This window comes from Microcebus murinus, chromosome 8 (genome assembly GCF_040939455.1).
Source record: "Microcebus murinus isolate Inina chromosome 8, M.murinus_Inina_mat1.0, whole genome shotgun sequence".
Taxonomy (NCBI): Eukaryota; Metazoa; Chordata; class Mammalia; order Primates; family Cheirogaleidae; genus Microcebus; species Microcebus murinus.
The window spans coordinates 41262506-41275233 of NC_134111.1; the positions used below are offsets into that span (position 1 = coordinate 41262506).

General features: G+C 31.8%; 1 protein-coding gene across 2 annotated transcripts in view; it reads left to right on the forward strand.

Moving 5' to 3' along the window:
- Window positions 1–12728, forward strand: part of PSMD14 (proteasome 26S subunit, non-ATPase 14) — a 104028-nt gene that overhangs the window by 54285 nt on the left and 37015 nt on the right. For both annotated transcript variants that reach the window (XM_076005595.1, XM_012735707.2), the window contains 4 exons: window positions 3705–3776; window positions 4014–4133; window positions 6500–6570; window positions 7513–7663. In XM_076005595.1, the coding sequence (XP_075861710.1) occupies window positions 3705–3776; window positions 4014–4133; window positions 6500–6570; window positions 7513–7663 (414 nt within the window). The remainder of the gene's footprint in view (window positions 1–3704; window positions 3777–4013; window positions 4134–6499; window positions 6571–7512; window positions 7664–12728) is intronic.

Below are 12728 nucleotides of genomic sequence, written 5' to 3' on the forward strand. Positions count from 1 at the left end.
CAGAGTAACTGGTTGGTATTTTTCTTTTCTGTTGTAGTACCTTAATTTATTCATTCATTCTTTCAGCCAATACTTAAGTTCTTATTATGTGCCAGGCACTTTGCTAGGTACTGGTTATATATAATGTTGAATAAAACAGAGTGTTTCTTACTTCATTGATGGCAGAAATAGTTTCTGGATTCTATCAGTAACACATTTTGGTGATGGTATGATGTTTTATTTCCTTCTTTTTTCAAAATAAATATTTTCTGGCAAGTTAAGAAAGGCTGTATTAATAACTACAGTCAAGATACCAGTTTAACTTCTTTCTCCATATGAAAATTTTAAAATTGTTCTAGATCCAGGAATAATTTTATGAATACAGTTTTCATTATTGTAACCCTTTTTTAAAAGTTTTATTTTTAATTGACAAATAATTGTATATATTTGTGAGGTACAGTGTGATGTTTTGATAAATGTATAGGAATGATCAAATCAGGCTAACATATCTGTAGTCTCAAGAATTTATCATTTTTTTTTTTTTATCTTGAGAACATCTGAAGTTTTCTTTTAGCTCTTTTGAAATATACAATACAGGCAGTCCCTGGGTTATGGATGACCTGACTTATGGTGTTCCATACTTTTGAATGGGCTCCCAAGGCTCCCCATAAGGATAATTTATAATTAACACATTACTATATAAACCCATGATAGTTTTTAGCCCAGGGCCTTATGAAGCATATGTAACTCACGTCTCCACACCTTGGGAACTGTGAGAACTATTTTTCAAGTTGCATATAACACACACAAAACAATAAAAAATAACAAATTTTTCATAAAATTAGAAAGGATCTTTTTTTTCCCCGAAGTTTTTATTCTATTTTTATAATAAGATACCGTGGCCCCTGGGAAAAATTTTTTTTTGTAGTGTGGCAGTTGATGTGTTAAATTAATAATTCAGGAACTGGTATCTTCCACGCATGTAGACATACCTGCATGGTGTGAGTAGTAGCGGCTAGTCTCATTGTTTATATAGTCCCTTATGACAGCATCACTTTTGTCTTAACTTTTTTATTTGATTTTGTGAGTTTGTATTTACCTTTGTGACCATGCCTCCAAAGTGAAAGTCTGCTACTAGTTTAGATGAGTCTGCAGCCAAGAGAAAGGTTATGACAATGAAATATAAGTAGAAATGTGCGTTCGGAGAGAGCCCAGACGCCATAATTCATTGGGGGAGCATTAGGCTTCAGTGGCTTCACTGTGGGAGCAATTATAAAGTGAGAATAATGGAACACGTGAAAGGCAGTGCTCCAATGAAAGCATCAGTTATTACTAAGCAGTGTAGTAGATTCATTCTTGAAATGGAAAGGTTATTACTGATTTGGTTAGAAGATCAAAATATGCATGACATTCACTTTAGCCTAGCATTGATGCAACATTAGGTGAGTGTTAACCTTTAATATTCTTTTTTGAAATTTCTCCTGTCTAAATTTTTTGTATGAGTTTGGTTTTATGTTTTGTTTGAATTAAAAGAAAGAGCACAATAGATTCTGTAACTTATCATTACAAGGGTATTACAAGGGTATTATTATAAGGGTATTATTACAGTATTACATATGTTACTATTATATATGAGCCATTATAGTGTTGTTGTTGTTATAATTATTATTATTATTACCGTAAATGCACTTTTCATCACGTATCTGAGTTACATAGAAATCCGACCTAAAGATGTTCTCAGGAACATATCCATAACCTAGAGACTGCCTGTACATTATTATTAACTATAGTTACTGTGATGCATACTAGATGATTAGAACTTATTCCTGCCATTTAACTGGAACTTTGTCCTAACGTTTAACTGAAACTTTGTCCTAACCTTAAAGTATGACTTCCTCAAAACCTGTCATCACAACTAACTTACTATTGTCCTCACCTTTTTCTTTATCTTTCTTAATTTTCTTTTTTTTTTTTTTTTTTTGAGACAGAGTCTCGCTTTGTTGTCCAGGCTAGAGTGAGTGCCATGGCATCAGCCTAGCTCACAGCAACCTCAAACTCCTGGGCTCGAGCGATCCTTCTGCCTCAGCCTCCCAAGTAGCTGGGACTACAGGCATGCGCCACCATGCCTGGCTAATTTTTTCTATATATATCAGTTGGCCAATTAATTTCTTTCTATTTATAGTAGAGACGGGGTCTCGCTCTTGCTCAGGCTGGTTTTGAACTCCTGACCTTGAGCAATCCGCCCGCCTCGGCCTCCCAAGAGCTAGGATTACAGGCGTGAGCCACCGTGCCCGGCCAATCTTTCTTAATTTTCTTAGTTAAATGAATAAAATTATCACTAAAATTAGGTTTTATTTGAAGACTTCAGTAGATGCTTTGGTCTAATAGTACTTTAGCAAGCCTCAGTAGTGTTTTCATTTGGCAGTTTTCATTCTGAAATATTTTACCTATTTGAAAGGTAAACAATAAAGCTACATTAGGTGGTAATAGATTAAGAATTTGGTGTTTTTTCAGCTTTATTGCCTGGCATTTATAATTAACAAAATTTGAGGGACTTGATTTTTCTCACTACTTTGCATAAAAGTAAACAGGAAATTTTTCTGTGTGATTTTATTTTAAAAAAACTGAAAAAAAACAAAAAATGTATTCTAGAACCTTTTATACTTAATACTTCCAGTAAATACTATGAGTTTTTAAGCAAAACAAAACTACAGCATTTAGCATATAAATAGAAGGACAAAGTACATATAAGTGTGGGATGTAATGAGTAAAGCAGTTGTTTAATTTCAGTAAGACCATAAAAGGGAGAGAGAATTTTGGTTTAGATATTGAAAAGGAAACTTTAAGCAAAACAGGCCTGTTAATTATAAGTCACATCTCATTGTAATTTCCCAGACTGCCTAGTATTAAAAAATAAGAAATGTTCTATGTGTATTAATTGGGGTAGAATCACATTTATAAGATTGTAGGCATCTTGAGGGTAAGAACTTTATGTAAGTTGCTTTGTCAGTTAAATGTTATAGTCAAAAGATGTTTGTTTCTTTTCACAAGAAGATAGTATTCTTAAGGAGAAACTTAGTATCTTCTGTGTTAAGACTAATAGTAATATTTGTTTTAAAAGTATTGGTCAGGATTTTGGAAGTATTTTCACGTTGACTACACCTGTCTTAACTAGTTTGTTCACACCTGGGGCAATTGTGTTAAATTTGTTGTTGTGTAGAGGGAGGAAACAACTTCATTAGGTGAAGTGCAGAGTATGTTGTTCACAGCTCTTTCATCTAGGGATTAGAAGTCGTCTTCCCTCTTCTCCCTCCACTGTACCTATGAATCTGCAAAGCGATCCCATAGCCCTAATCTACATGCTATCTTTAGCTGAAAATCAAGCTCAGAGAATTTGCTGTTTGTGTTGATCCTTCAGTTAATTGTGCTAGTCCAATAGCATTTTACATACAAATGTGGTAATGTGGGGCTAATTGGTACATTAGAGTGATTTTGTGGCTCAGGTAAATTAACATTGCTAAAAGACTTAAGCTTTGTGCCCATTAGAAACTAACGTGAGTGCTAAGTTTTATCTGTTTTCTTTAGGTCTGAAATTTGCGAATGTCTTTTGATTGTTTTATAACCAAATAAAAGGATACTTGACATGTTTTTCTAAAACTCTTTTAAAACAGTCAAGTTTAAACTCATAAACTTTGTGTATTTATAATAATTGTACTTATTCCTAGGGGCCACCTACAGATGCTCCTGCAGTGGACACAGCAGAACAAGTCTACATCTCTTCCCTGGCACTGTTAAAAGTAAGTAATGAATATAGTTACTTGCTTAGAGAGCTCTGTGGCTTTCACTGCATCTTTTGCTTAGAATATTTGTCACTTTAATCCTTTCAAACATAAGCCATTGTTTTAGGTGCATTTCTAAAATAGAGTGTTTTATTTCCTCCGAAACAAAATTAGTTGGGTTTTTTTTTTTTTAAAAGAGGGACCAAAGAGCTCAAAGATACATTCTTCTTTGCCCACATATCTTCCTCTTTACAGATGTTAAAACATGGCCGTGCTGGAGTTCCAATGGAAGTTATGGGTCTGATGCTTGGAGAATTTGTTGATGATTACACGGTCAGAGTGATTGATGTGTTTGCTATGCCACAGTCAGGAACAGTGAGTACTTTTTGCTTGCTTGCTGCAAGTAACTGTGCTTCTTTCTGTTTTTTTTTTTTTTTTATATGCAAAATAACTTTAATCATATGTTTTCTCTTTCCAGTAGGAAAAATTAATCATAAAATTAATGATAGAAATTTTTAGATTATATGGAATTAAATCATTAATCTTTTAAATGCATCATGAATTGTATGTCTACAAACTTAATGATGCTAATATTAAATCCTTTTACTCATTCCTTCAGCTTTAACTAGCATAACATACTAGATTTAAAAGTTATTTACCTATAATAGCAGGGTATGAGTTTGATTAGTTTGAACACTTGGTTCAAATGATTTCAGAGATTGTCTTATTTAGATTTTTTAATTTACATACACTAATTTAGTTCTTATGTTTGGTTTTCATTGTTTAGAAATATGCCCTTTTAAAAAATATTCCTGTATATGATGAATGATTTGGAAGCTTTTCCTATTAAAAATGTTAAGTTGCAAAAAATACTGAAAAACTATAGTGAACCATAGTTCTTTTTGCCCAGGCATGGTAATTTGTTAATATGAATCATATTCCATACAGATTTTGAAAGGCATCTACTCTATATGTTTAGAATACATTATGCTTTCTAGAGGTTTTTGTTTTGTTTTACCTTTTTGTTTAATGCATTGGACTTGTGTAGATAAATGTACATTTAGATGGCCAAAAAACAATAACCATTCTATCTACCTTACAAAAAAATAGTACATATGTCATGTGTACCTGCTTGCCTAGAAAAATATAATGTGTATATTTTTCTGATAGATGCTTTTTTATTTGATGTGCAACATTTCAGTTATTGAGCCTTGTAAAATATTTGGCTTAAAGAAATTGTTCTTATAAAGCTGTTTGCTTTATTTGAGGCTCCTTAATGTAAGTTTATTTAGGTACTAAAGGACAAATTATATTTTTAAATAATGCAATATATATGTGTGTGTATATCTATATAAAGTAAGCATCTTAAATAGACTAGTTGTTACAGAATGCATTGTATTTACAAATAATGTAAAATATGGGAAAATATACAAATTTTTCTTTAAATAGATGAGTTTGTTTAGGTAAACTAATTAGGATCTACTGATTTTGTCCACCTGGATATCCATTATATTTATTTTGTACATTTGGAAATAGAGAAACAGTCTGTATATTAACTAAAGATTTAGATTTAAATCTTAGACTATTATTACTTGTATAGCTTTTCATATCAAAATATATAAAACACATAATAAAATTAACTTATTGCATGTGGTCCTTATATAGATATTCACTATAATAAATGGTCCGTAGGCTTTAATATCATTACTTCCACGTAAATTTTTTTTGACAATATAAAATGGAAGATTTTGATCCCTATATTTACTCCATATAGTAGAATTAGAAAGTTTTTCTTCTGGCCCAAGAGTTAGCAAACTTTTTATGTTAAGACATATGTCTCTGTTGCATATTCTTCTTCTTCTTTTTTAAAACATCCCCTTTAAAATGTAAGAAACCATTCTTAGCCTATAGGCAGCAGATTGCATACCCCTGTTCCCAAGGATGCACTCTCTATTGGAACTCACATATACACTGTTTGTTTTGGTGGGAAGGAAGTGCTTATGTTAACTGATTTGTTTAAGTAGATTAGATTTAGATTCCTGATGTTAAAAGAAAGCCTTATAGGAGATACAATGACTGTTGTCTGTCATTGACAGAGAGATGATACGAACCCTTTTTATTCTTCTATGTTCCACTATCTTATTTTGGTTGAACTGTCAAAATAATGCAACATTTAAGAGATATGGTTACAGTTTCTAGTGAGGAGTTTTTTGCGATTGCTTTTATATTTGAGACAATAAATTATTTTCCTTATTCAAAGTGTTTAATCATTAAAAAAAAGACTTGGGTATGTACCATTATAATAGCTGAATAGTTGTAGAACTTGGATGAGACTAGTCGTAGTCCTTATCAGTTATCATAGGATGGCAATAGGAAGTATTATTGCCCATATAGGTCTTACCAAAAGTAATAGTTAAACTACTTGGCGTTTCTGGTAAATGTATACATAATAATGGCCATAAATTCTTGAAGTATCCTGAAAGTTGTCTTAACTCATTAGCTAATACCAGTTTGGTACTTGGTCATTTTAGAAGCGTTATTGGCATAAGGTTTGTAACTCAGTGGTTCCAATGGGTATCAAATACAGTTATAAAAACCTGTAAAATGGTTTTCGTACCCTAAGATAATATTACATAGCTGGGCTTTATTTTTTTTTTAGTAGCTTTTTGTTCACTTATAATATACAGTTGCTTTTTCTCAAAGTTACAAAAGCTAATCATTTTTCTTTCTTTCTAAACCAGGGTGTCAGTGTGGAGGCAGTTGATCCAGTGTTCCAAGCCAAAATGTTAGATATGTTGAAGCAGACAGGAAGGTAAGCATTTTAAATGATCATTTAAAGAAAGAAATATTTTTAGAAACATACCTCAAAGTTATGGATGTTTATTAATATCATTCCCAGGAAAAAAGGTCATGTAAAGCATCTCTTCCTTTTAGAATCAAAGAAATTTGCCAATCAGAGAACTGCCTCATATTAAAATTCTTGACTGTCACATAGTAAGCTTGGGCTGTAGCTTCCCTCTGTTTAGCATATGGAGTTACTGTCTAGTCACTTATAATTGAAAGAGCTTGTATGTTCCATGTATTTGAGAGTTGCAACTGAATGAGATTATGAATATTTAATTATGTTTGTAGGCATAGTTTTAAAGATAGACAAAGTATAATCCAAATATTCTAAAGTTTTTTTCCTCAGACTAAGTCTCTTAATAGTTGTCATTCTCTTGCTTAAATTCTTCTACTGTGGAAAAAACTTCAAAATTAATGTTAGCAAAAGGCTCAGCAGCTGAGCAGAGCAGTGCAAATTGGTTTTTGACTGAGTTCCTAGTTCTACTGCTGGTTTAATTGATATTTAATCCTTTCACAACAGTGGATCCTGGTGTCCATTGTTAAAAATGTCCTCTGTGCCTGGAAAATCCAACTCCCAGAGCTAAGGAGTTAAAGAGTAGATATTTACTTGAATGCTGAAAGGGTAAAAACTGGCTCTGAGAAAGTGTGGTAACAAGGTGAAAAACTGAAAGCCTTAGCTACCACTGCTAATGTGCATCTCTTAATGATAGCACTCCTTTGTCACACATATTCATTTCCATGTTTTCTAGATAATATGGTGTATGATTTCAGTGTTTCTAATGGTGCTTTTTCACACCTGTGTGTTTTTCATCTCTTCTTAATTTATACCCTGTTAGTGTGTTGTTTCTTTTCATATCATAAATGTATTACTTGTTCTGTTCTGAGCCTCTGAATGCCCTCTTTGTTTCAGGCCTGAGATGGTTGTTGGTTGGTATCACAGTCACCCTGGCTTTGGTTGTTGGCTTTCTGGTGTGGATATCAACACTCAGCAGAGCTTTGAAGCCTTGTCGGAGAGAGCTGTGGCAGTGGTTGTGGATCCCATTCAGAGTGTAAAAGGAAAGGTAGAGTAGATTCTATCTTTATTGCCATCTACTGACACATTCTGTTTATAGATACATTAAATAAAAATCCATTTTGTTCAAAGCAGGATTCTTAATTACACAGAAAAACCATTGTCTTTTTACTTTAAAAAACAAAAAACTGTACAAGTCAATAAATGTGTCTTGGTATTAGCAATTTAACTATTGAGATTTATTTCTACTTTAATTACCCTTTGTCTAATCATCATGAATGTTCACCTTTAAAGTTTTAAATTTCATAAAATTATGAATGTTAAACCATACTAAAAGCCGGCTAGAAATATTTCATTAATATTTTAATAAACACTGCTCTACCTTTTATTTTTAAATAGTGCATTTGGAATCAGCACAAAATTTTTAAAAATCTATTTAAAGGACTCTGTTTTGCAGACATTGTGTAGGACATATTCTGGAGATGTATTTTCCAAATATTTTAGACAATGAAAACTTGCCCCAAAGACTTGGTGTCAACCATTTGTGTGTTTGGAGTGAGGACGCAGATGAATGATTAAATATGCTAAATGATTCTGAAAAGAAATTAACTTGCAAAGCATGTTGGGTTATAGTTGTTCTTTGTTGAAATCTCTTTTGTTCTTGTTTAGTTCTCTCTCTCTCTTTTTTGTTCGTTCTTTCTTTCTTTCTTTCTTTTTTTTACTTCTTTCTTTCTAGCCCCATATGCCATTTTCCTATTTCCTGCCTCATGACAGCAGGGAGCAGCTCTATTATCACCTTCACAGAGCTGTCTGCAAATGTGAGAGGCAATTCGATTTTGCTCAACCACAGGGAGAGTGGATTAGAAAAACTACAGAACATACAGAAATTGGCTAGGTAGTTACTGCTTTAAAATACTGCTGAGGTGTCTTGTTTGAGCATGTACTTCCATTGTAGTGTAGAATAATTGTTAAAATAAAATCACAGTACATTTACGGAATCCTTTTTATGCAGGTTTTACAAATAATTCTTGGAGCACTTAGAAATAAATATTAGCTTGATATCTATCAGACCTAGAGTTTGATAGAAGTGCAGATTACATTTATATCTGCTCACCAGCTCAAACAAACTAAACATGGCTGTTAAAATATGGAGTTTTTATCTGTCATGAATTTGAAGTTGAATGTTTTCTGACATCATATTATTATAATGTATAAACAATGAGGTCCTCTCTAAATCTCTATTAGGTGTGATTTAGCTTTTCAGAAGCAGAAACTATCCACAAAAACAATAATAGAAACTGATATACTAGACTATTCAAAATGAATAGCTTCTGATTCTTGCTCTTACCTATATTTCTATTTATTTACTTTGTTTTTTACTAAGTGTATTGTTATTTAACTGATATAGATAAAAGCGGTTGAAAATCCTTGATTTTTATTAGTTTTATGAATTAAAGTACCGTATAATACCTCTTAAGTTTATTGCTTAAGAGATGCTTTAAGGTACCTTTTTAGTAACTCGTAAGTAATTCATTTAAGTAATACCTTTTATTTTAGAAATATAACAATTATATGATAAAGCACCTCCACCACAATATTTATAAGTAATAACTAAAGCTTAATTTTAAATATAATTAGTTTTATTTTGTAGTTTTAGGTGGACTTAAGTTTTTATTGTATATGACTCATGTTATGGTGGCTACTTTAAAAGGAAAATATAAGCTTAAATACAATGAAAGAAAGCATTCCCAATAAAGAATGTAATAAATTAGTTTGTATTTTATTTTTGGTTATCCTGTTTGTAATATTTAAAGTGACACTTTTAGTTTCCAAACATAGTGTGAGTACTGTATAATATTGGAATTCGCATTATTTCTATTTAATGGTAATTTATATTAAAAGAATGTTTTTCATTTAAAGAATGAATTTCATTTAAAAATACACTTGTATCACATGACTTGACAGTGTTAAATGTAGTTTTAAAAAATAGTATATCTAAAATTTGTGGAATCATATGCATTACTATCTAGTTTATATGTCATAAAAATCTTTTTGAAAAAATTTAGTATAAATATCTATTAGTGATGATTCATATCACTTGTTGTGATTAACATTTAGATTTATGCAATTATGTCACCTGAAATAAGGATCCAGTTCTTTGTCAATAATGCAGTTTCATCTGTAAGGTATCAGAGTTTGGTTGTAATTTATAGTTTTTTCAGTGTGGAGTCCTCTCAACACTGTGAACCAAATTAAAGGCTAGTAACTCCATTGCCAGAGTGTTCTAGTTAACTCATTAAACTTAAGAATATAAACTTGTAAAAATGAAGCAAAACACAAGACTCTTCCTCTCCCTCCTCTGCAGGTGATTTACCCAAGCTGTCAAAATATTTAGTAAGGCAATGATTAGATCAAAAGTTGAAATGACAATCTATATGTAGATGATTTAAGTTGGGTCTCTGTTCACTTTTTAATAAACCTTTCCTATATATTTTTTATATTTCCATTTTTATAAATTCTAATATAAGCTCTACTCTGTTTTTGAGTGATTAAATAAGCATTATAAGCATTCTTTGTATCTCAGTTCATTTACCATAAGTTTCAGGTTTTTTTATGGTGACTTCTGTTTCTTTATTGAATAATTGTTGTGTGCTAGGTATTATAATCCTAGAGATAGGCACTACTATTATTACCTTTTATCAAGAATTATTAAAATAATTAGGGCCAAAGAGATTACTTTGTTGTTACCATGAATAAGCAGCAGAACAAGGATACAAACACAGGTCTATAAAATTTCAGAACTCAAGCTTTTTTACTAGCTCTTTAATTCTTTAATATTAGACTAATATGAATGATATAATCGGAGTAACTGAGGAATAGAAAATGATTACCAGAGCTCATTGCAAGGCCTTAAGTTACCGTGGATAGTGTCACTCTCTGTAGCATAAGTCAGGAAGAGAGCTATACGTTTTCTCTAAGTTCTGAATAGTTCTTTTCACTATTCATAGTAGATATTATATATATTCTGTATTGATTCTTTTTAAGTGTTATTACTCTGTTAATTTGAAAAAACAATTTAGACTGACTCATCTCTGTCAGCTTTTGTGACATCCCTCAGACGGAACGTGGAGACCAACATAAATAATGAAGTACGCTATATGATAAAGAATCACCTGTTACTCTGTATATTATATAGTATTCTAATTGTTTTAAAATTGTACAGGTGAAAATCAATGGTAATTGCATTCATAATTTAAATGGAGAGTAAGCTCATAGAAGTTACCAGTGAGCTCTGCTTTAAACTAAATAGCAGAATCAGTTTTTCCTTTATTTGCAATAAAAATACACATATTCAAGTATTTTAAACTGCAGTTCTCAAATGGCACAGTGGCAGCCTTTTGCTTAATGTTTTATTATCTTGTATATTCAGCCCACAACTAGATCCAGGAGCAAATTGAGAAGTTAATTCAACTTTTAATATGACTATACTTTCCTTAAGACAAAAAGAATGATCACTTTGGGCAAAAACATAAAACTAGTCTATAACTTGTTTTAGGATATTTTAATATATTTATTTAAAAGTATTATTGATTTAGTGAACTCATTTTCCTAGGCAGGATTCCTGTTGGTAAAATGTTCAGTTGTTACCTGCTAACTCCTAGCAATCACTGTATCTGTTCTGTTTTGAAAACATAAAAAAACCCCTATTGACCATTTAGGCCAAATATATTTTCACACTGGCCAGGTTTTCTTGAAATATTTTAATTTAATCTTACCAGAAATACTCAATAGACATTTAAAAATGTGATGTTTATCTAATTGCAGAACAGCTCATCAGCAGGTATTCTTAAGTATACTTGATGTGCTTGAATGTTAATGATTCTGAGGTACAAAATAAAAATGTTCTTTGTCTTTTGAGGAGATAAGTCATATACATTTAATATCACTAGTGAACAAGATAACATTCTGCCAATTACATACTGATATCCTATGTTGCATACTGATACAATGCAAAATATACTGATATTACTTCTGTAAGTATTAAATTGGTTGCTAGAGACAAAAATAATTCAACAAAAACTTATTCAGAATCTTATATGTGCCAATATACAATAAAATATTCTTGTATAGCAAACATGGTAAATGCAAATTAAATTAGAAAAAGGGAAAAATCAGTATAGACTGCACAAAGTATATAAAGCTTGGGCTGAGCCTTGAGGGTGGGCAGGACATTACTCAGAAAAGAGGAACTTGTATCATGTATGTAGGAAGAATGTAGAAACATCATTCCAGGTGATACTTACCTCTTGGTTTATTTTTCTTTCAATGATAGTAGGATGTGAAATGAGTGGTTTTATTGTTACTATTTTTTAATCAGCATATTACAAAAGATGAGGCTTTGGAGAGTAAATGCAAATATAGGAGGAAAATTAGGGAATGAATATTATAAGAGCTTACCTTCTGTTTTTGGATATCTAGAAAATTATGTCTCTCTCAGGGGTGGGGTGGGGGCAAAGTTTTTACTTTTCTAAGACATTTTGTTAAAAAGTTTTAAGATGGTGGAGGTTTTAAGCTACTCAAATAGTAGTTTGCTTTAAGCCTTTTCTTTTCTTTTCTTTTCTTTTTTTTTTTTTTTTAAGAGATAGACTTTTGCTCTGTTACCCAGGCTGAAGTCTAGTGGCTCAATCATGGCTCACTGCAGCCTTGAACTTTTAGGCCTGGTTTAAAAAAATTGTTTTTTGTAAACACAGGATCTTGCTATGATGCCCAGGCTTGTCTCAAATTCTTGGCCTAAAGCAGTCCTACCTCGGACCTTCCGAAATGCTGGGATTATAGTTGTGAGCCATCACACCCAGCCTAAGTGTTTTCTTATTATTAAAATATACTATATATATAGAGAGAGACAGACAGACAGACAGACTGACCGACAGTAGGGCACAGGCAGAGCATAAAGTAATGAAGAGCACAAACTTTGGGATCAGGCCTGCATTAAAATCCTATTCTCTTCCTTACAGCATGACCTTGAACAAGTTACATAATATTCTTGGGCTTTCAGTTTTCTAATCTAAAATAAGGATCTTAGTACCCATCTCATAGTATTATGAATATCAAGA